Here is a 25785-nt window from a genome sequence, read left to right on the forward strand (position 1 = left end):
GTGAGTCCTCGTGGGATGCCCAAGAGGAGGACATGACCTTCCCCATTTCAGATATGAGGAAACTGATGCCCTATGAGGCCAAGTCATCTGTCTAGTTCCCACAGTGAAGGATAAACCTTTTGCTTCACTATGTTTCTCTGGGCTAAGCCCATCTTCCAAAGCCTCCTTTTCTCTGCCTTCCTGTGAAAGGACGGATCTCTAAGGGAAAGTGGAGCGCAGCCTTGCTGATGCCACTGCCTGGGTCAGTAGCAAACACTGTAGGTTTTTCTTGTTTTTGTTTTTAATAAAAATTTTAAAGTTTTCTTTTATTCTGAACTGATGACCATGAACCTGCCTTGTGTATATCTAGGGAAGTACCAATAAATTGTTGCAAAGAATGTTAACCTGAAAATGAAATCAGTAAAAAAAAAATCAAGGAAGTTATTTTGTAGGAACTACACATTTTACAGGGATTTTCCAGTTTACATTCACCTAACCCTTGAGAACCCAAAAATAAATCCCACGCACCCCTAGGCCCCACTGTGGAGCCTTTGGCACCATACAAACATGATGAAACTCGGATGCTTTAAAAAATTTGTAGGTTTGGGACCCATGCTTCTTAATGATGGGGAATTTGTTGACCACTCTGAGGACTGAATGAAAGCTATTTAACTTTGGTTAGTAAAATATTTTTTAAAGAAGCTAAAAATTTCTTTTTCTTTAAATTTTAGGGAATTTATGAATTACAGGTTAATAGTGCCCAGTTTAAAAGCAGAAGGGAAATATCTGTGAAAAACAGAGAGAAACTTAATGGGAACTTCCTCAGGCGGGATACCCCATTCTAAAATAATTCCTCCCACAGAGATCTGTGGTTAAAAAATGCCAACACCTGGCTAGGAAGGTTGCTAGCCCTTCATTCAGGTTGATTTTTTTTTCCCCTCACATGTCCCATGGCTCAGTGTGTGGGCCTGGACAGGATGGGAGAAGAGCCAGGTGGGTAAATGTATATCCAGCCACGCAAGAGATAGCGCCAGCCAGAAGAGGGCCCATGGTATCCTATGGACACCAGTGGGAATAAGACAGAAGAGCCAGAGAGAAGACATCACAAATGACTGTCTTGTTTCAAAATTCTGAGTGCTCAGAGCTGGCTCTCTGCCCAGGGACGCAGAAGGAAAAGCTCTTCCCATTTCTCTTGAACACAGACAGCAAGACCCCCTTTCCAAGACTCCCATCTCATGACAGTAACAGCTTCAGTGAACTAGTCCTGGAATCTCACCCCATTAATGACATGATTTCCTTGGGAAAATGAGTACTGAATTCTAAATCATCCGCTTACTAAATGAACTTTCCAAACATAATCCTCTTGCTCCTCTTGCACATCAAACTCTGTGCCATCACTGTGGGTGTTCAGAAGAACGTAAGAGATTTTACAGACTTAGGCCTGAGAAGTCTGTGGACTCCCAATTCCTGTGTAGCCCAAAGCCATATCTCATCGTGAGTCTACTGGCAGCTGTTGAAAATGAAAGGCATTCTAGCTGGTGGTTTTTGGCCCTCCTCCTCCTCTGGATGTTGATTAACAGAGCTCCCACTGAAGGTCACGAGTTTATGCTCTTATTGGAGCCCTTCTTCACCATTGACTTGCTGGCTAAATGGGAGTTTATCACTTATCTTTTTGGTGCCTCTCTTTCTATAGCTGCAAAATGAAGCTGGGCTGACAAGTGGAGACAAAAAATGAGGGTGCTGAGCTTCTTAGGAAAACAATATGTGCCGATGGACATTACCATTTCTATCGGGCAGGGTAAGACATACAGCAATCTGCTAATCTGGTGTTACTGATGTTTAAATTAACTCCTCTTCAGGGAAGAATGGAAACAGTAATGATAATTAATATTGGATAAGTGCTTTTTAAGTCTAGAAGACATTTTTATATTCACTATCTCACTTGATCCTTAGTAAAACTTGGGAAGGCCTGTATAATAGGCATCACTTTTACCTCTGCTTAACAAGACAGGGGACCAACACTCCGAAAAGCCAGATGACTTGTCCAAGGTCATCCAGGGAGTGAGAGAGGCAGTGGTCAAAGCCAGATCTTTTAATTTCAAGTTTGATCTCTTTTCTACTTTTTCTATTCCCTGCCCTGTTTTTCCCAATTCAATCTATCATCTAACTGGTCATCAAAGGAAGATTATAGGTCTGCACTATGAAGAATAAGCACAAAGGATGAGAGGACCCAGAGACATCCTCTTCTCGCTTACTCTACTTAACTAGTCTAACTTAGATATGTCCTATTTCAGCTTATTCCACCTATCCTAGTCTCATTCAGCAAAGGGCAGGCCCCTTTTTTGTTTTTCTTAAAGATTTTATTCATTTATTTGAGAGAGAAAGAGCAAGAGAGAGCATATGTGGGAGGGTGGGGAGAGGGAGAAGCAGGCTCCCTGCTGAGCAAGGAGCTGGGTATGGGATTCAATCCCAGGACTCTGGGATCATGACCTGAACTGAAGGCAGATGTTCAACTGATTGAGCCACTCAGGTGCTCAAAAGGGCAGGTTCCTTACGGGTGCTAGAGACAGGGGTGCATGAACCATCTCTTTCAAAACACTGCTGGCTAATCATTGGGGAGAATTTTATTATTAGGAAAGGAGAATTAAACCTCAGGTTACTGTAACATATAATCAAAGGATAATCTTTTTCTTAATTAATTTATTTACTTTAGAGAGAGAGAGAGAGAGCACACGTACGCGTCAGCAGCAGGAGGAGCTCAGAGGGAGGGAGAGGGAGGGGGAAAAATATCTCAGCAGACTCTGTGCTGAGTGCTGAGCACAACATGGGTCAATCACACGTAACTGAGATCACAACCCGAGCTGAAATCAGAAGTTGGACACTCAACCAACTGACCCACCCAGGCACTGCAAGGACAGTTAATCTTTTAAAAAATGATATGTATTAAGGAGGGCACCTGTTGGGATGAGCACTGGGTGTTAAACATACCTGGTGAATCTCTGAACACAACAACAAGAACTCATGATGTACTATATGTTGGCTAACTGGACATAATGAAAAATAAAAAGAAATACAATAAAAAATTAAAAGAAAAAATGATTTCACCTGAGAAAAATTTATCTTCTTCGTCACAGTCTAGAAAAACTATTCTAGACAGACCAACCCGACCTAGAATATCTTATCCCCACCACCAGCCATTAGGACATTGCACCTGCCGGTCCATACTATAAGGGCAGGTATGTGATGGCTGCTCTAGTTTCTGACTGAACCCAAACAGCCCATTAGGGCATGGCCCTAATCTGTTCCTCAACGATCCGGTGACCATGTTCTGACCCTGAGCACTGGCCACAGGTGGCTGGAAGAGGAGAGTGCAGTCAGCCTAGGGATGCAGAAGGCAAGATGGTGGGCATTGGAGAGGTCCTGTTGCTACATGGTTGAGAGGAGAGCCTGGTCCCCAGAGAAGCCTCCCGCTTGTGTGCACACCAAAAGTGAAGCCTCATTAGTATAGGCAGACTGAGCACATTTATCCCTTAAACCCAATAACTACAATTATCACAATACTGATCAACATACAGAATAAAAACTGCCTCATGTTATGAACTAAACCAAATTCCACAAAAACACAAGAAAATATAAAGAAATATTTGTCCAACTCTGAAAATCAAAACACCAAGATAATCAAAGGCAGAAATCATTACGGAAACCATAAAATTGAGGACATACATATCTATCACACAGCAATGTCATATAATTGAAAGATAAATGATAAATTCACTAAAAGTTAACTTTCCTTACTATGCAAGAAGTTTTTAATCAGGAGTTTGTGAAATACAAAAATACCAACAGAAAAATGGACACAAACACACAATTCACAAATGAATGGGTCCTGGCTAAAATAAGTACACAGTGACCTCAGCTATCAAGTATCAAGTATGGAGGGGGACAGACTAGGTCATTAACAGAGGCTGTCTTTAGGTTGGGAGTTGTGGATAATTTTTACTTTCTTTGTTTATATTTAGATTCTAGAGTTTCTGTACAATGAACACGGACAATTTTGGTAAGCAGTTATTAAGTAAAAAACTAAGTTCAGAACACTGTGGGAAATATGAAGTATGGGAACAACCTCTTCCCCCTTACGGAACTTTTCCTAGCCCTACAGGAATCTTTGGTTAATGGCTTCCAAGTAATCTACCACTAGCATTGTTTAGGAAATACAGTAAGATGAGAAGAATGGATTCTTAAAAAGCTTATGACACATCATGAAAAACCTAGGAAAAAATCCACTACTTACTTAATTTTTTGATACAAAAAAAGAGTTCTTTTCTTGAATGATCTGATTTATAGTTAGGCATAAGTTCCCTCATAAAACTAGTCCTGTCAATAAGGGTGCAAAGTTAATGCACAAACTGTTAAGTAGTTTATTTCTTCTAAAAATGGATGGTCTGAAATGTTTATTTCTTTATATATTCTTTTTATCTTTCCTAAAATAAAATGTAGCTCTACCCCCACTTTTTTTTCTTTTAACACAACTTTTAAATCTACAAGTGAGGTTCTCTTTTGTATGAAATTATTTTACGATTGTTATTTAGCTATATTTTCATCTGCTTCCTTAGACAGAAATTCAGTGTGAGAAAGGATTTCTGAGATCATTTGATACCCTCCCCCTTGACTGAGATGAGGGCTAAGGCCCACAGAGGTTCAATTATGACAGCCAAGCTAAAAATAACCCCAGCTAGCATAGTTTATTGCTTCTTCAGACTCGTTCTCTTGTCAATTTTATACTCATAAACTAGCAGAATTCTTTGCCATTACACAGTAGTTTGACTCACGTGTTCAGTTTAGTGCTTAAACAGCGTCTCCCATTGGGACATGCCAGTGATCGTCCTCCAAGCTGATGCTACAGCAACAGCCTAGCACATAGGGCCTGGTGACTGGGGTACATCTGCAGAACCTTGATGGCTACTGTCACAACTTGGCTGCAATCTCAATGGAGCAAGAGGCAGAGAACTCAAACATCTTAATTATATACCCACTTTGAGGCAGCCCTGGGGTATTACATGCCATTATTAATTTCCAAAGGAATCACAGACTTTTACAGCTTCAGTTTTAAAGTTAGGAGTAATTTAGAATTTGGGGCTTTCTTCTGAATAGCAGAGGATCCAAGTGCATCATTAAGATGCAGAATGGACACATCTTTAAGAAAAAGGGAAGCTCTATTTGAATTACATTTTTTTTAGGTCACCAGGGTAACCTTCAGTACCCCTGATTTGGCAGACTATAAGCTCCTTGAAGGCAGACTACAAGCTCCACTTTCTTTCTTTTTTTTAAAATTTTTTTTCTGTTTCGCCAGTGCCTACCCAAGCTCCTGGCACAGAGCCAGCACCCAGAAAATTACGTTCAAGTGTGATGGTTAGAACAGATGGGAAGGATCTCTAGAGGGTAGGAGTGCCTGTAACCAATGCTCTCTGAGATAATAGCTTTGTGCTGATCCTGAAATGTCCCAGATATATATAAAGTTCTATTTACACAATAAAGTTATTACTTTGTAAAGTAATTACTTTGGTGATTATTGGCTATTCACTTTACTAAAGAAATAACACAAATAATAAATAATTTTTAATTTCCCAAAGCCTCAGAGCTTTACCTCTGAGGGAAAAAAAACAGCCTTGATACAGGGAGCTGGGTTTGTAAATATATGACAATATCGTTGAAATGGACTATAACTGAGTGCCATCAAAATTTACTTTATGCTCTTTGTACTTCTCAGGAAAAACAAAGGTAAGGGAGAACAAACGGCACAAAACAAAAATGAAAGGTAAAAACCCTCAGAAAGACTTCCCAGCTCCATTCCTAGCAATAGGTCAAACACTGAGGCTACAAGGGCCTTGAGATTTCTTATGAGAAACTGTAGTAAGAAAAATACAGTGACTCATCTCATAATAATGCCCTTTCTTCCCAAAGCACACATCTCCATTCCCACATCCCCGGCACATGGGCACTTGGTGCAGAGCATCTCCGGGCACTAACACCCCTCGGCGGGGGGGGGGGGGGGGGATAGCAATGCCGACGCTGGGGTAACAGACCTCCCTGGTGTTGGGGGAGGGCACGAGGGGGTGGCACAGCTGCACCTGCTCTGCCCTCCAAGGGAGGGAGATTACTCCCTTTGTACCACTCGATCTGAAACAGCAGTCCTTTTGTGTAGCCACCTTCAGGAACCGGGGCACTACGTGCAGCCGGCTTCCTTCAATACAGGCTGGAAGACGCCCCTTGGCAGAGCAGTTCTGAACAGGCACTCCCAGCTTTCCTAACCAACTGTCATTTAGACACTGAGGAACCAAAAAGAAAAAGAAAAAAGGAGGAAGAAGAAAAGGAATCTGCTACTCGAGGCACAAGCCAGGTGCCCAGGCTGTTTGTTGCCTGGGTACTGGCTTACTCCCCTATCACTTTGGGGGCCATGGCAGACTGAGTACGGTAAGCACTTAGAGGAAACTCACTGATGTTTATTGACAAAAACGCACCTCCAATATAGCTATTTAGGAAGCCGATTTCCCAGTCCTTGCCCAGTCTGACATTCCTGGAGAATAACCACCAACAGAAATGAGATGAATCCTGCCCTTTGGCAAGTATCAGTGCGAAGGGTCAAGATGTCAAGGCTTTCCAGAAGTTCAAGGAATGTGCACACAAGAGCCAGGCATCACTGGCTTTGGGCATTTGAAGTACATAACAAGGAGTATGCATGCCTTCTCTGAGATAGAAGGCAATTCTGGGAAGGAAGGATGGTTTACTGAGCCTCACGTGGCTGAGACAGGTAGGTTCTGCAGAGGTCCAATATCAGTGAGGCGAGAGCTCCAAGGCACCTGTGGTGGAAGGACCATGTTTTTGGCTTGATGGGCAATTTGCAGGAGGGCCCTGGGTAGGCCTGGATAGTTCACCATTTCTAGAGACAACAAGCTTAAGGAAGTGGTCGACTGGGGGCCCGAAAGGAGAAAGGGGTGCACAGAGCCTGTGTCCAGGGAGGGACCTGGTTAGCGGTGCTACGTGTTAGCTGATTCCCGTGTGTGTGGCTGGGAAGCGTGTGCTCCTGAAGGCATAGTCAGAGGTGTGGGAGTGGAGGGGCGGCAGAGCCAGAGACGGAGCACATCCGCAGAGAGTCACTGAAAACAATGAAGGATCCCGGTGATGGGAACTCTGATAGCGTTAATCACAAGTACTGAGGATAAGAAAACTGAATGGGCTTATGTAAAAGGCTGAGACTAAGTCAACTCTTCAGAATGAAAACTTAACATTTAGGAAGTCCTCCAGATTACAGGATTTCTATGACAGCAGTTATAGAAAACTCAGATACATATAAAGACCAGTGCCCTGAAGGAGGATAGTATTTCATTTGTATTGAAATGTTTTAACTCGGCCTTAATCATTTAAGATATAAAGTATTAATATTACATATCATACAAGATCTAATTTCTTCTGTATTCCATCTGAAGCAGTGACACTTCCTGGTACAGTTAACTGTTTTCTTAAACCACAGATCAATTTCTTCACTGCTCTGAGAATCAGTTAAATTGTATTATAGTTGTTTACCAACAACGTTACTACTTTAGTATTTATTAATTTACTAAGACAACTCTAACATCCTGGGAACATTTCAAAGAATACACTTTGAATACTTTTCGCCAGATTTGCTTCATTTATGCCATTTAACTGATAGATGAAGAAATAAGGGTCCCACTGGCTTTTCCAAAGGGATCATCTGCTCCAAACAAAAGCTTCTCTGCTCTCTACTTTTCCCAAGTCCCTAGTCACCCTTCTAGCATTTATTTAAGATGAGCTAAGAAGCTGGTTTTAGACCATGTGGCCCAGATTTCACATTTCATATAGATTAAAAAATAATAAACATAAGGAGTCATCTAATATCCCCATAAATTATTTTAGAAGCATAATAATCATGTCATACTTCATGTCCGCTAGATTTTTCTCCTCTTTGTTCAAGTTCAAGTAATATATCCAAAAATATGAAAAAAATTTACACAGTGGTAAGTTTAGATTGTGGACTGTGGCTGCAGCACAACACACACACACACACCCCAAGTAGACTCTCTTAAGTGTGTATGTTAAGCTTACAAGACAAATCTCAAAGCTACCATAGTGTGGATAAGTTTTCTCTATCTATCTGCACTGAGAACTCCAACAAAACACAAATGAAACAGGACCTGATGAGGCTTGAGACTAAGCCTGAGAAAAGAGACAGAAAACAAGCCCTATCAGCAAAGAAACAACACACTGGGGAAAAGTACTGATTCTCATGAAAATGTCAGTGATTCACCATGGAATAAAATTCAAAAGCCACTGACCCCAATGAAAGCTTCAAGCAGAAACATGTGGATTTTGCTTCATTTCACTGAAAGACTTTGCTTTATCTCATTTGAATATTATCATAAGCATCATCACAGTTTTTGTGATATGTTGCTTTCTCATGTAAAACTGATGTAGAAAAGATATGGTTGATCAAACTAAATTTTCAACCAGTCTTCAGAACAAGAAAATAAAAGCAAACAAACCAAACACTTGTTAATATTACCATGCAATAGGTAGGACATTTTTCATCCCTTAAAACATGCACTGAATGCTGGATAGCCAAATGATAACTGAAGACAGTACTCTTTCAATTTTTACGGTAAGTTGTCATTTAAGCGGACTTATTTACAGAATGTTTTTGTACATACCAATTCTTCATTCTGACTTGCCAAAAGATCACGACTGAATGAAAGCTGACTTACACAGACCACAAATCTGTCAGGAAATACACGGAGCTCTGCACAAAATGAAGAAAATAAAATTACTAAAGGCATCAAAAATCTATGACCAGAGAAATGCTTGGTCCCAAAGTTTTCTGTTCTAGTCATAAGCATGTATGTATAAGACACATGTCTCTCCTCCTCACCTTAGTGTTTGCACTCAGCAGGGCAGGGCAAGCACAGAGCTCTGGGGAGCACCCAGGAGGTTGCAAATTGGTCCACCTGAGCCCCTGGACCATTATATTGTATCCCATGAAACCCCCAGGCAGGGCCCTTGCAGCCCTCCCCCTGTGTCAGTTTGCTGTTCTCTGACCAGAACTCACATTTAGGAAATAGGAGCAATGTTCTCTAATGAGTGTGCAGATTTATACAGCAGGAAGAAGAGGAAGATAGAAGATAAAATATGAAAACTCATTGACATTTAACTAATTAATTGTCATCTCTTCGGTCATCTGGTCTTAGATCCGTCCCCTAAACTGGAGGGCAGACTCCCAATCTGAATCAGGCTATGGAAATAGCACTGTCATTAACAGGAATAATAATAAGGAAATAGTAAACCATGCGATAGCAGAGTTGATACAATTACACTACAGTCACACTAATCTATCATTACAACTTCTTAAAGCAAAACCACTGACTTTCGGGCGGAAAAGACTGAAGGAATCACAGAACTGGATGCCCCAACATTCAGTGAAAGAAAGAATATGAAGTGGCAAATGCCATCTGTATCTTTTCTTCTCTCTCATTTGTCTATCCACCCACATTCACATACGCAGCCTCCACCTATCTCTGGAGTGATGTTTAGCTGATGTTAATAATGTGTATTCTGGGTGGGAGGTGAGGATCTTCTCCCTTCTTTATACTTGGTTGTACTGCTCTAATATTTTTATAATACACATGTATCATACTGATCAACACAAAGCCATTTTTCTAAAAGAGAAAACTTCCCTCTAAGATGACCAATATTTTTACAGAGGGATGGTATGAATCGGTAAGTGAAGCCTTTTATACACATTGCTCATTTCCAACAATGGCTGACAATGTGAGGGATTGACTGAGGCAATAACACCTCTTAGCCTGATACACTCAGAAGCCAAGTGTGAAGGTGTTGATTACATAGACGGACAACTTGAACAGAATTAACACCATACCACCTGGCTAGGTTATATTATACCAAAGGCCTAATGAGTTGATGTTCTAGTAAGAGCCATCTCCTTACCCCTCCCCTAGACCACTGCTGTGTCCTTGGTGATCACTCTTCCCTATTCTATTTCATCCTACTCAGTGCAAGCAGGTTACCAGCTCTAAAAAACAGACAAACAAACAAAAAAAAACAAAAAACAAAACTAAAAAAACTCCAGCTCCATTTATCCTGCTCAAAACCCCATTCTCAGTATCTACCACAAGACCTGCAAACTTCAAAGCCCTCCCTGAGTGGGACCTAACCTGTCGCTCTGGTCTTACCTCCACTAGTCCTCCTCATGTAGAAATCCCCATTTCAGAAGGCCTGAGTGTGCTGTGAAACTCTGACCTCTCATGGATGTTTTATCTGCTTAGGAGACTAGGGATGGACTTTGAAAAGCCAAAAATAAGTAAAATAGAAGTCACTAATATCTCTATTCATTCTTTTTTTTTAAGATTAGTTATTTAGTTATTTATTTGACAGAGGGAGAGAGGGAAAAGGAGACAGAGTACAAGTAGGGGGAGCAACAGAGGGAGAAGGAGAAGCAGGATCCCCACTGAGCTGGGAGCCTGATGTAGGGCTGATTCCAGGATCCAGGGATCATGACCTGAGCTGAAGGCAGATGCCTAACTGACCGAGCCACCCAGAAACTCTTATTCACTAATTGTTAAAATTTCTTAAAAAAAAAAAAAAAAAAAAAAAGATTTTATTTATTTGAGAGAGAGAGAAAGAGAGCAAGTGAGCATGCATGCATGCAAGAGCAAGAGAAGGGGCAGAGGGAAAGGGAGAGGGAGCAACAGACTCCCTGCTGAGCACAGAGCCCAACATAGGGCTCAATCCCAGGATCCCGAGATCATGACCTGAGCCAAAGTCAGGTGCTTAACCAACGGGGCCACTCAGGCACCCTTAATTCTTAAAATTTCTTAACGAGATAAGTAGTAAGTAGTCTGCTTCTCACTTTCAGGAAGGAGGAACTGAATCACAGAATTCATTATCTGCCTCTTGCCCAAAACCATAAAATTGAAATACAACTCAGTGATCAGAATTCAAATGCAAAATGATCAATTCTACCCAGTAATTTCCCTGATTTGTCCTTCCACTTCTTCCTCTGAAAAATAAGAATGCTAGAATGATGAATTTTGAACATTTGGGGGCCAGGTATTGTATAAACAGAAAGCAACGTCTGCACACCTTTCCTTTGCTTAGGTCATAACTGGAATTTTTATTGTTTTAATATTTAAATAAAGTGAAGATTTAGGCAATAACAATCTCTACCATACAGGGTAGCTAGTCTTCATTTTAACAGACAGGCTTATTTTACTAAGAGAACTGAACAAAGTGGAAAGTCCCATTAAGATATATATATATATATATATATTTTTTTTTTTTTTTAAGAGAGTAATATATTTGATTGACACTTAAAGTTTAAAAAGTGCAGATCATTGTTAAGATTCCAAGAGCAAATCTCCACACAGTTTATTTTCAAAGTCCGTGTTTCATATCTTATATATTAAAATCATCCAAGGAAGTTCAGTTAGATTTTCTTTCCAATGTTCAGATCAGCTGGGAGAATTGTCATTAGCATCTGACTTTATTGTTGTTGGCGGGAGGTGTTTGACATCATTTCCCCAGTGGACTTCTTGACTTGGGGAAATGAGGAGGGAAGCTGGCCTTGTCACACACCTAAGAAAGGCTCTGACAGCTCTGGGCTGGGAAAGCATTTTCTCGTGTACACACTTGTTCTGTATCCCAGGGACTTGTGTGCACAGACAAGGATGAAGTGATTCATAGTTTAACTGCCTGTCAAATCATTCTGGAAGCTCAATGAAAGTGCTGAGATGCAGCAGGAGAATGAAGCATAATGTGGCTCAGCTCACAGTTCTCAGAGAGGCAGTAAATCAGTGAAAATTGAAAAACAAAACAAAAACAAAAATCACAAATATTTAGAAATAGTCTTAATTAGTACTTCAATTTCACAAAGGCAATGAAGCAAGTTGGAATCTTCATTCCTTAATTTTCATTCCTTCTCTAGTGCAAGTTAATAGTGTGAAATGCCTGACAACTAAAGAAATCAGTTTCTTACCAGTACTCTGTGAACCCCTGAAACAGTAAAGGCGTAACCCTCTCTTGAGGAAATAGGCTGTGATTTGAAAGCCATAACCTGCAAAGTGAAAGAGGAAATCATTAGACTACAAACTTGTTCGCCACTAAATCCCAGAAGCTCCCCAATGTCTACGATATAGTATGTGTTCAATAACTATTTACCAAATGAAAGAATAAAAGGAATCAATAGTGGGACTCACTTGAAAGGAAAGGTTAAACATTACAATCTGAGCTCCTCTAGCCTGGCCAGAGCACCTGGCTGGAATGGTATCCAGTCCCTGAAGTACCTCAGTTACTTTATCTGTATAATGAATTCAACCAAGAATTCTCTCTCCCTGAAGGTTATCATTCCAAATTGAAGGAGAGATTAAGAGTTTTCCCGATAAGCAAAAGGTATAGGATTCATCACAACTATACCGGCCCTACGAGAAATGTTAAAAGGCCTTCTTTAAGCCAAAGAGAAATTGCACTACTCATTATAACCAAATATATATATTTGGTTAAAAATATTAGAAAATATATATTTTGTTATAATTAATATATTATATATTCATAATTAACATATATTATATATGCTCACATATACATATATATGAATAAAGTTTAAAAATCTCACTGGAAAAGGAAAATATATAACAAAAGTAGTGGACAATTACCTGTAAAGCAAGCATGAAAGTTAAAAGAAAAACATAGTAAAATTCCTTCAAACTACAATAATTAGTTAAGGGCAGCATAAAATAAAAAGATGCAAAATGTGTCATCAAAAAATATAAAACATGGGGGAAGGGTAATAAGGTAAAGCTTTGGAATGTATTTAAAATTAAGTTTCTATGAGCCTAAAACAAGCTGCTATTTATATATGATATTTTATGTGAACCTCATGGTTACCACAAGGGAAAAAGTATATAGTAAATACACAAAAGAAAATGAGAAAGGAAGCTAAACATAACACTAAAGAAAGTTATCAAACCACAAAGGAAGAGAGAAAGAGAAGAAAGGAACAGAAAGGAACTACAGAAATAAGAAAATAATGAAGAAAATGGCAGGAAGTATATACTTATGTATAGTTATTTTAAATGTAAATGGTTTAAAATCATCAGTAAAAAGACACAGAGTGTAAAGCAGATTAAAAAAAAAAGACCCATCTATATGCTGCTATATCTATATAATCTATAGATCTATAGATCTATATCTATATCTATATAATATAAACAAGATATTCACTTCAGAAGTAAGAACACAAAGACTGAAAGTGAAAGGATAGAAAAAGACACTCCATGAAAATGGAAATGAAAAGAATGCTGAAGTAGTTATGCTCATTTTCAAACAAAATAAACTTTAGAACAAAGATTGAAATAAAAAACAAAAGAGGGCATTACAGGGGCGCCTGGGTGGCTCAGCGGGTTAAGCCTCTGCCTTGGGCTCAGGTCATGATCTTAGGGTCCTGGGATTGAGCTCCACATCAGGCTCTCTGCTCAGCAGGGAGCCTGCTTCCTCCCCCCCGCCCCGCCTCCTGCTCTGTCTACTTGTGATCTCTATCAAATAAATAAATAAAATCTTAAAAAAAAAAAAAAGAGGGCACTACATAAAGAGGTCAATCCAACAAGAAAGTATAACATTTATAGATATACATGCACCAGACAGGGGAGAACCAAAATATATAAAGAAAATATTAACAGACTTAAAGAGAGAAATTAAAAGCAATATAGTAACACCAGGAGAGTATAATATTCCACTGTCATCAATGGATAAATTATCTAAACAACAACAACAGCAATAACTCAATATAGAAACATCAGCTTCAAACACATGAGACCAGATAGACTTAACAAATATAGAGAAAACATTCTATTCAAAAGCAGAATACATTTTCTCAAGTGTATAGGAAATATATCCAGTTTGGATCACAGGTTGGCCATAAAACATAAACCCACTCTCACCACTTTTATTCAGAACTAGTATTAGATGTCCTAACCACAAATATTAAACAAGAAAAAGAAATAAAAGGCATCCAAATCGGAAAAAAGGTAAAACTGTCGCTACTTGCAGATGACATGATACTATGTACAGAAAACTGTAAAGAATCCACCAAAACCGAAACAAAACAAAAACCTGTTAAAGTAAGTGAATTTAGTCAAGTTGCAAGGTACAAAATCAATGCACAGAAATTTGTAGTATTTCTATACACTAATAACAAAATATTAGAAAGAAGTTTAGAGAACAATCCCATTTACAACTGCATCAGCAAAAGAATGAAATACCTACTAATAAATTTAACCAAGAAGATGAATGGCCTGGACATTTTAAGACAGTGAACAAGCTGCAAACAAATGGCAACATATTCTGTGCTCAGACTGAAAGAATTAATATTGTGAAAATGTCTACATTAGTCACACAATCCACAGATTCAGTGCAATACCTATCAAAATTCCAGTGGCATACAACACAAACTAGAACAAATAAGTCTAAAATTTGTACGGAACCACAAAAGATTCTGAAAAGATTCAAGCAGTCTTGAGAAAGAAGAACAAAGCTGAAGAAGGTATCACACTTTCTGATTTCAAACCATACTACAAAGCTGTAGTAAATCAAAACATTATGGTATTGGTACAAAGACAGGCACACAGATCAATGAAACAGAATAGGAAGTCCAGAAATAAACCCACACATAAATGGATAGTTAATCTATGACAGACGAGCCAAGAACATAAAATGGAAAAAGGGCAGTCTCTTCAATAATGTTAGGAAAACTGGACAACCACATGTGAAAGAAGAAAACTAGACCACTGTCTTATATTATACGTAAAAATTAACTCAAAATGCATTAAAAACTTCAATGTAAGACCTGAAATCATAAAATTCCTAGAAGAAAATACAAGTTTTAAACTCTTTGACATCAGTTTTGGCAACATCTTTGTGGATCTGACACTAAAGACAAGGGAAACAAAAGTGAAAGTCAACAAATTGGAGATCAAACTTAAAAGCTTCTAACCAGCGCAGGAACCACCAAAAAACCGAACAGGCAACCCACTGAGTAGGAGCAATTTTTTCTTGCAAACTACGTATCCAATAAGGGGTTAATACCCAAAATACATATAAAATTCATATAACTCAATGACAGAAACAAAGCAAACAAACAACCTGATTAAGAAATGGGCAGAAGAGAGGTGCCTGGGTGGCTCAGTCAGTTTAGTGTCCAACTCTTGATTTCAGCTCAGGTAATGATCTCAGGATTGTGAGATTGAGTCCCATGTCAGGCTCCACACTGGGCATGAAGCCTGCTTAAGATTCTCTTTTTCCTTCTCCCTCTGTCCCTTCCCACATAGATCCCCCTCTCTAAAAAAGGGGGGATGGAGTTGTAGTTTATTCATTTTTAGGGGCAATGTAATACTTCACCGACCATGCTCCCTTCTCTTTAAATGTAAATATCAGATGTACATCTTTATAATTCGACATCTATACACATCACAAAGTGATCACCACAGGTCTAGTTATCATTCATCACCATCCAGATAACACCCAGATAATTCTCTTCACCCTTTTGCCACCCACAAACCACGCCCCCATCCCCTGTAACCACTAGTCTGTTGTTTTTATTTTATTTGCTCGTTTGTTTGGTTTTTTTGGATTCCACATATGAGTGAAATCATACGGTATTTGTCTTTCTCTGTCTTACTTATTTCATTTAGTCTAATACCTTCAAGGTCCATCTGTGTTGTCACAAATGGCAAGATTTCATTCTTTTTTTGTTGTTGTTTGTTTTAGTAGTAGTCCATTGTATAAATGTGCTACATCCTCTTTATCCATCTATCGATGGACACCTAGGTTGTTTCCATATCTTGCTTTTGTAAGTAACGCTGCAGAAAACATAGGTATGCATATATCGTTTTGAATTAGTGTTTTCATATCTTTGGATAAATACCACAGAGTAGAATATTGGGGGTCATACAGTACTTCTGTTCTTAATTTTTTGAGGCCACAATATTTCCTTTTCTTCAGGTTTTTTGTTTTTTTTTTTAAGATTTTATTTATTTGTCAGAGAGAGAGAGAGAAAGAGAGAGAGACCACCAGCAGGGGGAGTGGCAGGCTGAGAGAGATGCGGGCTCCCTGCAGAGCAAGGAGCCCAATGTGGGACTCAATCCCAGGACCCTGGGATCATGATCTGAGCCAAAGGCATATGCTTAGCCAACTGAGACACCCAGGCATCCGACTGTGTCTTCCATAGTAATTAATTACTTCCAAAGTAATGATTTACGTTCTCGCTAACAGTATACAAAAGTCCTTTTTCTTTCTCCACGTCCTCACCATCACTTGTAATTACTTATCTTTTTTTTAAATAACCATTATAACTGATGTTAGGTCATTGCGGTCTTGATTTGCATTTGCCTGTTAAATAATGGTGTTGAGCATCTTTTCATGTGCCTGCTGGCCATCTGTACGTCGTCTTTGGAAGAATGTTTATTCAAGTCTCTGCTCAAAATTCCAGCTGCATACTTCATAAACTAGAACAAATAAGTCTAAAATTTGTATGGAACCAAAAAAGATTCTGAAAAGATTCAAGCAGTCTTGAGAAAGAAGAACAAAGCTGAAGGTATCACACTTTCTGATTTCAAACTATACTGCAAAGCTATAGTAAATCGGAACATTGTGGTATTAGTACAAAGACAGACACACTGATCAATAAAACAGAATAGAAAGTCCAGAAATAAACCATGGGTGGTTCGCAGTTTGTTTGTTTGTTCGTTTGTTTTTTTACAGTGCACAAAGTTCAAGATTTATATAAGTTACTTTCTTATGTCGGCACAATGCTGAAGCCAGTCTAAAAAAAGAATCAAACACACCACGGGAAGGTAATTCAAATGAGTTGATTTTTTTTTTTTTTAAACAAATTTTTACAGGAAAAAAAAAAATCCCCGCTCACAATCTATCCCCTACAGTCACCCTGTCAAGTATGCAGGAAGCCACAGGAGGAACCTGCAGGGACAGCTGCTCTGCTCACAGATGATGTGGGGTGTGGAAAAAATCTTGAGTTCCCTTTGTTCTCCAGTGTATCTTATACAAAATATTACATTTAAAAAAAAATATATTTACAGAGTTTGCACAAATAGAAAATGGTTACAAATTACAACCAGGCTTGGCAAGATAACGTTCCCCTCCACCACCGACCAAGGCAGGAGGTCTGACTGCTTCGTATTTACATATGCATTAAAAAGTCTGCCTTCCTAGAGACCTAGATGAAGTTTATAAAACCTGGTTAAATATCATAAATTCATTGACATAAGCTGTACAAGTAATCAATACCAATTAGTGATTTCATGTCTTCTCCCTGAAGAAAGATTTTGAAGGAAAAGAAACCCTCCCAGGCAACACATCCCTTGGCCCGTCTGCTGCGGTTGGTCTGGTTCTGAGTGAGGAGAGGAGGTGGGAAGGAAGAAGGGAACGGAGGTGGCAGAGGACAACCTGGTTGAGACCGTTTTACTCTCATTTTTTCTTTTTTTTAAAGGCTTGGAACCAGGCTAAACTGACTGGCTTGTTCAACACCATCCTATGGCTTTTGAAAGAACCCATGGTTCCTTCTTTGTCTCAGAGATGAGACTTCTCAACATGACTACGTGTGGGGAAAGAAAGACGACTTTCTGGGGAAGACAATGTTTGTTTGAAAGGGTGAAGAGAATTATCTGGGTGTTACCTGGATGGTGATGAATGATAGCTAGACCTGTGGTGATCACTTTGTGATGTATATAGATGTCAAATTATAAAGATGTACATCTGAAATTTACAGTTAGAGGGGGCATTGTCGGTAAAATATTACATTGCCCCTAAAAATGAATAAACTACAACTCCAGGCCCTATCAGAAAAAAAATCTCACAAACAAAATCTTAAGTAAAGAAGCCTGGTATAAAGGAGTACATTCCATCTGAAAAATGGAAACATTACCATTCATCTCATAAGGTAGCAACCGAATTTCATAAAAGTACCAGCATGGTTCCTTCTTCTTTTCCTCTCTCTCTTCCTTCCTCCCTCCCTCCCTCCCCTCTTTCTTCCCTTCCAGCCCACCTCAAGTTATAAACTACTCTGTTGATGACCTTCCTGGAAACATAAGAGGAGTAAGCATCCAGGGGTAAGCATCTCCAGGTTCTAAGACAGCCTCAGAGATAGTATTATGTCCATGAAATTGGAAGGGCCAGGAGTTATAACAGGTAGTCTCCAGGACCACCAGACTCTTCAAACTCCGTGATTATAACTGTTCTGAAGTAATTTTTATATTAAAAAAAAAAAAACACAAAGAAGTTTCCACTTTTAAATTCAGTATCCTTCACACTCCCCTGTAGAAAGATCCAGAACATCAGTGACTGCAGTTTGACATCTGTCTACACAAGCTACAGCTTTGACAGCACAATTGCTTTAGTCACAAGAATTGCGAAATAAGAGTAACATCTATGACAGTGTAATCCCTAGATTTACAGAGATGAAATGTATTTTTTCCAACACATCTGACATGGATTGCGTTTTGATCATGTGCCTATCCTCTGCATAAAATGTCAAACAAGACATGCACACCACTGGCATTATTCTGAGTGCTTTAAAACAAATCCTTTATTCCTTGGTCACTGAGAGTGGAAGAGACTTCTATATCTATTTATTTGTCCTACTTCTTTGCGGGGTGGGGATGGAGATTGTAAGAAAGGAATTCACAATTCACAAATTTGGAAATTCAGGAATTCACAAAGACAGAAAAATTTTACAGGGATTTTCAAAGTAATGATTATAAAGTCAGTCTTCCAAAGGTGTGAATAACAACAGAATGGCAGTATCTAAGTCATTCTGCCTTTGTTGATAAATCATGCTTAATACTTACAGATCTAGGTAACTAAGATCGAGATTTTAAAAAATCTCCTTGTACAAAATCTCTAGCAATAGAATGTTATTATTAGGAAGGGGCTAAAACTGAAGTTGACTATGAAAGCTACAGCTCTGAATTCAGAAAGCACGGCGTCTGGATACACATTGAGTGATAACTAAATCTCACCGGGAGGCTAAACAACAGTATCAATATGACACCTTCCTTTATAGAAAAAGAAAGCAGTCTAAAGAAAATTGTATCTAAGTGATTACTGAAATTACTAGGAGAACAGAGTTCACTGAACTCTTTTTCCCCCCATCCTTCCCACCGCCAGGATAGGATTATGCTAGAGAGAATCATTCTTAAATTGGCCACTCGTCATGATTCCAATGGAAAAAACTCCCCCACCCCCTACCTCTGCCATGGCATCTACAAGAGAAATGGCAAGTTTAACATGTAGAAAACATTTGCACCTGCTTATTCCAAATTCCACTGGCCATAGGAAACTTTATTGTTTGAAGAGAGATTAAACACAAAAGATACTGTGTCAGTCCTTATGGCAAACTAATTTTGATATATAAACAGAGAAAATCACTGCCACTAAAATATACTGACTTGAAATGCTACAGAGATATATTTCATTTATCCACAGATAACAGACGGTGATAAAGACTACAAGCTTATCTTTGCTCTTTAATGTAATTAACTTTCCTCACAGAGTTCAGCGGGCCACTGAGATTTTGTACTTATCCAGAGCTAAAGCAAAGTTCCACTATTCTCTAAAACTAAATAGCAACTTGGCAAAGAATCCAGGAGGCCCTTTTCCTTTCCCTTCTCCGGGCCCAAGCTCCAAGCTGCAAACACTGGTGTTCTATCTAAATGCACAGAACTGGAGTCAGGAGTAGATTGGGGTTAGGGGACAAAATGGAAACCATAAAGTGAGCATCTCTTTACTTGAAAACCACCTGACAATGGCATTCCAAGACTCTGAGGCCACTGTAAATCACATTTAAGTACGTCTGCTCTCTTGCCAGTTATTGTGGTCCCCCTAAATCTAAGAAGACTGTCGTTAGACACAGGAAGAGAATGGGGGTTAGGAAGAGGACAGTTTTATTGCGGGATCAGCTTTCTACAAGGAGTCTTCAGGTATGTGTATTTCTAGAAGTAATTTATATTTCTGCACTGCTTAATGTCACTCGACGTCCAGTACCAGCAAGAGTCCATTTCCATCGCAGGCCTCCAAGCAGCCCTCAAGGGTCTCAGTCCAGGCCTCTGGCATCCTGTAGTTTGTAAAGAGCTGCTGCTCTACTACCTTTGCACAGACCTCCCAACCTCCAGGAGGCCCCAAATGCTGATTTGTTACCACATTAACATTCTTCTGGCTCACCTGGTCATTCACAGAAGAGCATTAAGTCTCTAGGGGAAAAAAGGGGGGTGGGTGGGGAGGGAGGGACTCAGCAGTATTTATGAGAGAAAGAAGAGGGGTGCATGTTTTAAGGACGAACCTGAGTTCTGCTATTTTATTCCACATTTTGTCTAAACAAACTGCCCCAAAATGGCTTTATTAGAAGTTCAGAGACTTCATGAAGAGAAAGGGAAAAACAACAAGAAAAAAGTCAAATACGGGTTGAACAAATTCCATTCTGGCTTAGCAGGGCAGTAGATGAGTTTTAAGTAGTACCGTGCTCCAGTGAGTAATACTTTTTAAGGGAGTGGTCGTGCATTGGGGTTGTTATATTTCACAGTCCCAGGGCACCAAAAACAAATATCCAACATGGAGTTTTTACTGTAAAACTATCCAGCTTCACTTGTTTTCCAGGGAACTCATAGCCAAGACAATGTGAACCTCCCCCAGGCTGCCAAGAGAAGTCTGTGGGACAGTGCATCCGAGCAGCAGAGCTCTCTCCCACAGCTCTTCTGAGAGCACGTGGAGCCTGGGAAAATGCCTCTGAGTGGCCTGCAGAGCCATGAGGACTGCATGACGGGTGAGCCCGTCATGGCTGGTTCCGCCCAGAGCTGCATGGCTCTCCTCCAGCCAAGCCGCCTTCTCCCAAATCACAAGGCAGCCTCATGGTAGGAAAACCCACTTTGTCCCACAGTGTTTCTCTACTGAAGATGACTTCATTATTATTATCATCACTCACAATTATGAAAATTGTCAAGCATCCAGAAAAGTAGAAAAAACAGTGCCATGAACACCCCAAACCCCGCCATCTGGACTCAATAATGGTTAATATTTTGTCATATTTCATATACCTATTTGATAAACCATTTCCATTTTTTTAAAGATCTTATTTATTCTTTTGATAGAGAGAAAGCTCAAGCCACAGGGGAGAGCAGAGGGAGAGGGCTGAGATTCCAGAGATCTCAGGAGCCCAGGATCACGACCTAAGCCAAAGGCAGATGCTTAACTGAATGAGCCACCCAGGCACCCCTTGGTAAACCATTTCAAAATAAATTAGACATCATGACCCTTCACTCCTAAATATGTGAGCACAGACTCACATATAACAAGACGTTTTCCTATATCACCAAGAGACTGAGATCACAACTGAGCACAATATCATGGCTCTGTCAAATAACCAGCCCATATTCAAATTTCCCAAACTACCCCCAAAATGTGTTCTCAGTGATTTTCCCTCTTGAATCAGAAGCCAACCAAGGACCATGCATTGCATTTGGTTATGTCTCTTATATTTCCTGTAACCTAAAATAATCTCTCCCTTTCTTTTATTCATAACTCTGACCTTTTAAAGAGATCAGGCTAGTTGTCTTAGAGAGTGACCCCCCCCCCCCAATTAGAATTTGAACTTTAAAAAGAAAAAAAACTCATTTGCCTAAATACAAATTTTCAACCTGTATGCTCTTTTATAATGTCAGCCCTTTATTAATTTGGATAGCTTCTTTAAGTGTTGCAGGAAACAGCAGGTTCAAACAAATGCTGTAATTGTAATTCGAAGTCTGGAACACAGAGGACTTGAAGATTTAGTCTTAAAGATTAATTTCAAAGAAATTAGATCTTAAATTTATAAACACTTAAATTTTTAGCAAAGGTGATCAAGTAGGATAGTGGTCTCATATTTGATTTAAGAAAGGGTACTTGGTGGCAATCAGATGACTATATGCTGACCTGGAAGCAGCTCCACACTGAGGACAAGTTCAGACTTGTGACTGTTTCCAGTCTGAGGTCATGAGTCAGCTCTCATTCTCCATCTGAAGACTTGGCCAGATTTAATAAGAGAGTAGCAAGGAAGGGGCTGATAGCTACCAAGTACTGACAATGTCTTCTTTGCTAGACTAGACCAGGAACATAGAAAGCATTTTAAAAATGAAGGATATGTGTATTTTAAAGCTATTTTGTTCAGGAAAATAAAGTTATAACTCATTACTTCTGAAACCATCCACGGGGTTTGTGGTACACCTGTACTCATCAGATAGCCAAGGACAGAAGAAGCATAAGTGTGATGCCTTCATATGGGACATACAGAGAGGTTCACGGTTTAAGACGGAGACTTCGGAAAAGCCTTGATGGGGCCCTCTGAAACATGGTATAAGCCGAAATGTCATCTTCACCATTGCTGATGATGGGTGGGGTTGAGGACAGGGGTTGTTCTGTGGGAACCAAGAGTCCTACCATAAGTTTAAGAACACACACACACAGGATCCTAGTTTAAGACCACAACTGGGAAACAATTTGGGTGGGTAAGTGGAATATTTGGTCCTCGGCTAAAAATTTCACTTATTACCCAAGACATTTAGAGACTCCAAAAAGGATCCCTTGAGATAACATTTCACGTCCTTAAATAAGGATAGCACTGGACTCTGAGTCACAATAAAGCTATGTCTACTTGATGCCAAAAGAAATGGGGCAAACTAGTTAGTTCCATGAAAAAAAAAAACAAAAAAACCTACAAACAAGATTATTGCTTGAGGCCAAATTTCCTTAAGAAAATTTTTTTTCCTACCTGTCACTTCACTGACTTTGTATGCAATACCACTGGCCACATGTGCTATTAATTTTCCTATCTGTGGGATCCATCTGAGAATTTACCACTGAATGTGAAAGTTTCTCAGACAGACAAAAATTAGAAGAAAACAAATTGAGAAATTATCGCTTCTGATTTCTTTCCTATACTGCTTTCTCGCTTTTTGCTTTATGAAAGTATGCCCGTAACATTAGGTATGAAAACCATGTTTAGATCATGGGTAAGCACCGATGAAATGATATTCAAAAGAACGGTTCCCACAGTAACTCCGCCAGACCATGAATAATACTGGGGATGGCAGAACTGGGTACTTATAAAACTCAAAGTTCCCTACAAAACCCTCCCCTCCCCTTTAAATAAATATGCATAAAAGAAACAGATTTTTTAATAAACCTTCTCAGTGAGGTAGCCGGTTGTTTGAACTGCTGGCCCCTCTACAATAACTTTCACACTTCCTGAGCGTGGGACAAGCTCCAGATGAAGCATGTCCTCCATGGCTTCACTGTCTTACAGGAGGGTCCATTTTTTTTTTTTTTTTTAAGATTTTATTTATTTATTTGACAGAGAGAGGTAACAAGTAGGCAGAGAGGCAGGCAGAGAGAGAGGGGGAAGCAGGCTCCCCGCCAAGCAGAGACCCCGATGCAGGGCTCGATCCCAGGACCCTGAGATCATGACCTGAGCTGAAGGCACAGGCTTAACCCACTGAGCCACCCAGGCGCCCCCAGGGGGGTCCATTCTAACTCTGCACTTCTATGACCATGTGCAATGAGAAAAGAGTCTTGGAACCACTGGCCTATTCTACGGGATCGCAGAATCAAAGGACAAACAATATCCTCAAAGTTCACTTTCTGCTTGTTAGCCAGGACCGTATTTAAATTATATTTTAAAAACAACACCGAAACTCCAAATGAGAAGATGGAACAGCTACCCACGTGCAACTTGATTCTTCCTTACCATTTGCATTGAGGCTGCAAACTTAGATGCTGATAGGGGCAGGACCGGAACATGAAAAGGGCTGGGTGTGGGCTGTGGAAAACTGGAAAGCCTATGGTTGGTGTTGGTTTATGGAAGACAGGAGCTCCTGAACTCCAGTCTCAGCTGCCACTGGGAATTAGGGCACTGGAGTGCCAGGTTTTAGGTCTTTCCAGAAAAGCTGAATATCCAAATTTTTATGTGTAATCTCCCAAATTTTAGATTAGCAATGACTTAAGATTTACTGTGCAGTCCAAATATGGCATTTCTGAGGGTGGCTTCAGCTTCATACTACAGTTCTGCAATCTCTAATCTAAATTCTTCGCACTGTAGCTGAAGTTCATTTACTTGTGTTCTGCTTTTTGGCAGAGCTGGAAGAACACTGGCCACTACCAAATGCTTGGACATAGGTAGTCAGTTTCAATCTAGTCATTTACTCTAAGCTAAACAAACCCAGGTCCTTAACCTCGCTACACAGGACATGTTTATCTACCTTTAAATTATTCTGACACTTCTAAATCCTGACATTAAAGATAACACAGCTAACAGTTTGACTCAACGTGGGGGGAAAATGAAAAGACTGTGCAATTTTAGAAATCATTAATCGTGTCAATGTGTGAGATCTGTATTTTTAAAAATCACAAGACTTACATTTATTAAAAAAAAGACTCAAAGCCCGAGTAACATACCATGTTCTGGGTTGGAAGGGCTAACAGTTATAAAGATGCCAACTGTTGCCATATTTATTTATTTAACAAACATGTATTGAGTGCCTATTATGTACCAGAGAATTCCAATCAAAATCACAATGAAAATGGTGTGTGTGTGTATGCACGTGAGGTACCTTAGAAGTTGTCAAAAACAATTCTAAAATTAATCTAGAAAAATAAGCAAATAAGAATAGCTAAGAGCTAAGAGAAAAAAACTCCAACCAAAAAATTTTTTCTAATTAAAAGTGATGCACGTTTTGCATGGAGCACTGGGTGTTGTGCAAAAAGAATGAATACTGTTACACTGAAAAAATAAATAAAATGAAAAAGGTCAAAAAAAAAAAAGTGATGTATACTCAATGTGTTAAAAAAAAAAAACTAGAGAAAAACAAAAAAAAACAAAAAAAAAAGGTATAAGGAGAAACTTAAATTGCCAATAATCTGACCCACTCAGAAACAGTTACTTTTGTCACCTTGATTTTAGATGTCCTCCAGATCTTTCCTCAAGATACATAAATACACACACACACGTACTTTTTTTTTTTTTTTTTTACAAAAATGGAATTACATGATAAATGCTGCTTTATAACCCGATTTTTCTTTTAAAAAAAACCTCAATGCTATGTATGCTGATTTTCGGTATGGTATTACTTAGGAATCCACTTTTACTCTTTCACAATTTAATATCCAATAGAAGAGCGTTCTACTGATCTACAGTGCCAGCTCTGCCACACGCAGGCCTCTTTTTCAGAGTTATTTTACTCCATTGACTTATCAGTCAAAATGCACTGTATTAACCACCTGAGCTTTATTTACACTAAACCTTAATATCTAGTAGGGCAAATTCTTTTCCTGACCCTCAACACTGTTTCTAATCTTCTGGAGTACACAGAGTTATTCCTCCTCCTTTATGCTTTCATATAGCTTTGAGTATTAGCTTGCCAAGATGCACAAAAAAAATTGTGTTGGGAGTTTGATTAGAAAGGCCCTGAATTTATAGATCCATTTGGAGACAAATGGGACTTCTTATACATCTGATATGGCGGACCTCCCAACTATTTTTAAGGACTTTTAAAAATCTCTTTCAATAAGGTATAAAATTTTTCTATGTAATGTTCTTGCATACTTCATTAAGTTTATTATGAGGTACTTCCTATTTTTTATTCTTGCCATCATACACGTTATTTCCTAAAAATTTCATTTTCAAATCAT

General features: G+C 39.2%; 1 protein-coding gene across 5 annotated transcripts in view; it reads right to left on the reverse strand.

The window, feature by feature from the left end:
- The window catches only part of LOC123926677 (SLX4 interacting protein), a 206934-nt gene that overhangs the window by 24374 nt on the left and 156775 nt on the right, over positions 1 to 25785 (reverse strand). For all 5 annotated transcript variants that reach the window (XR_006815297.1, XM_045980644.1, XM_045980643.1 and 2 more), the window contains 2 exons: positions 12041 to 12118; positions 8703 to 8791 (listed from right to left, as the gene is read on the reverse strand). Coding sequence is in view for 4 of the 5 variants with exons in the window: in XM_045980644.1 (XP_045836600.1) it covers positions 8703 to 8791; positions 12041 to 12118 (167 nt within the window). In the remaining variant the exon portion in view is untranslated. The remainder of the gene's footprint in view (positions 1 to 8702; positions 8792 to 12040; positions 12119 to 25785) is intronic.

The sequence above is a fragment of the Meles meles genome, chromosome 16 (genome assembly GCF_922984935.1).
Source record: "Meles meles chromosome 16, mMelMel3.1 paternal haplotype, whole genome shotgun sequence".
NCBI lineage: Eukaryota > Metazoa > Chordata > Mammalia > Carnivora > Mustelidae > Meles > Meles meles.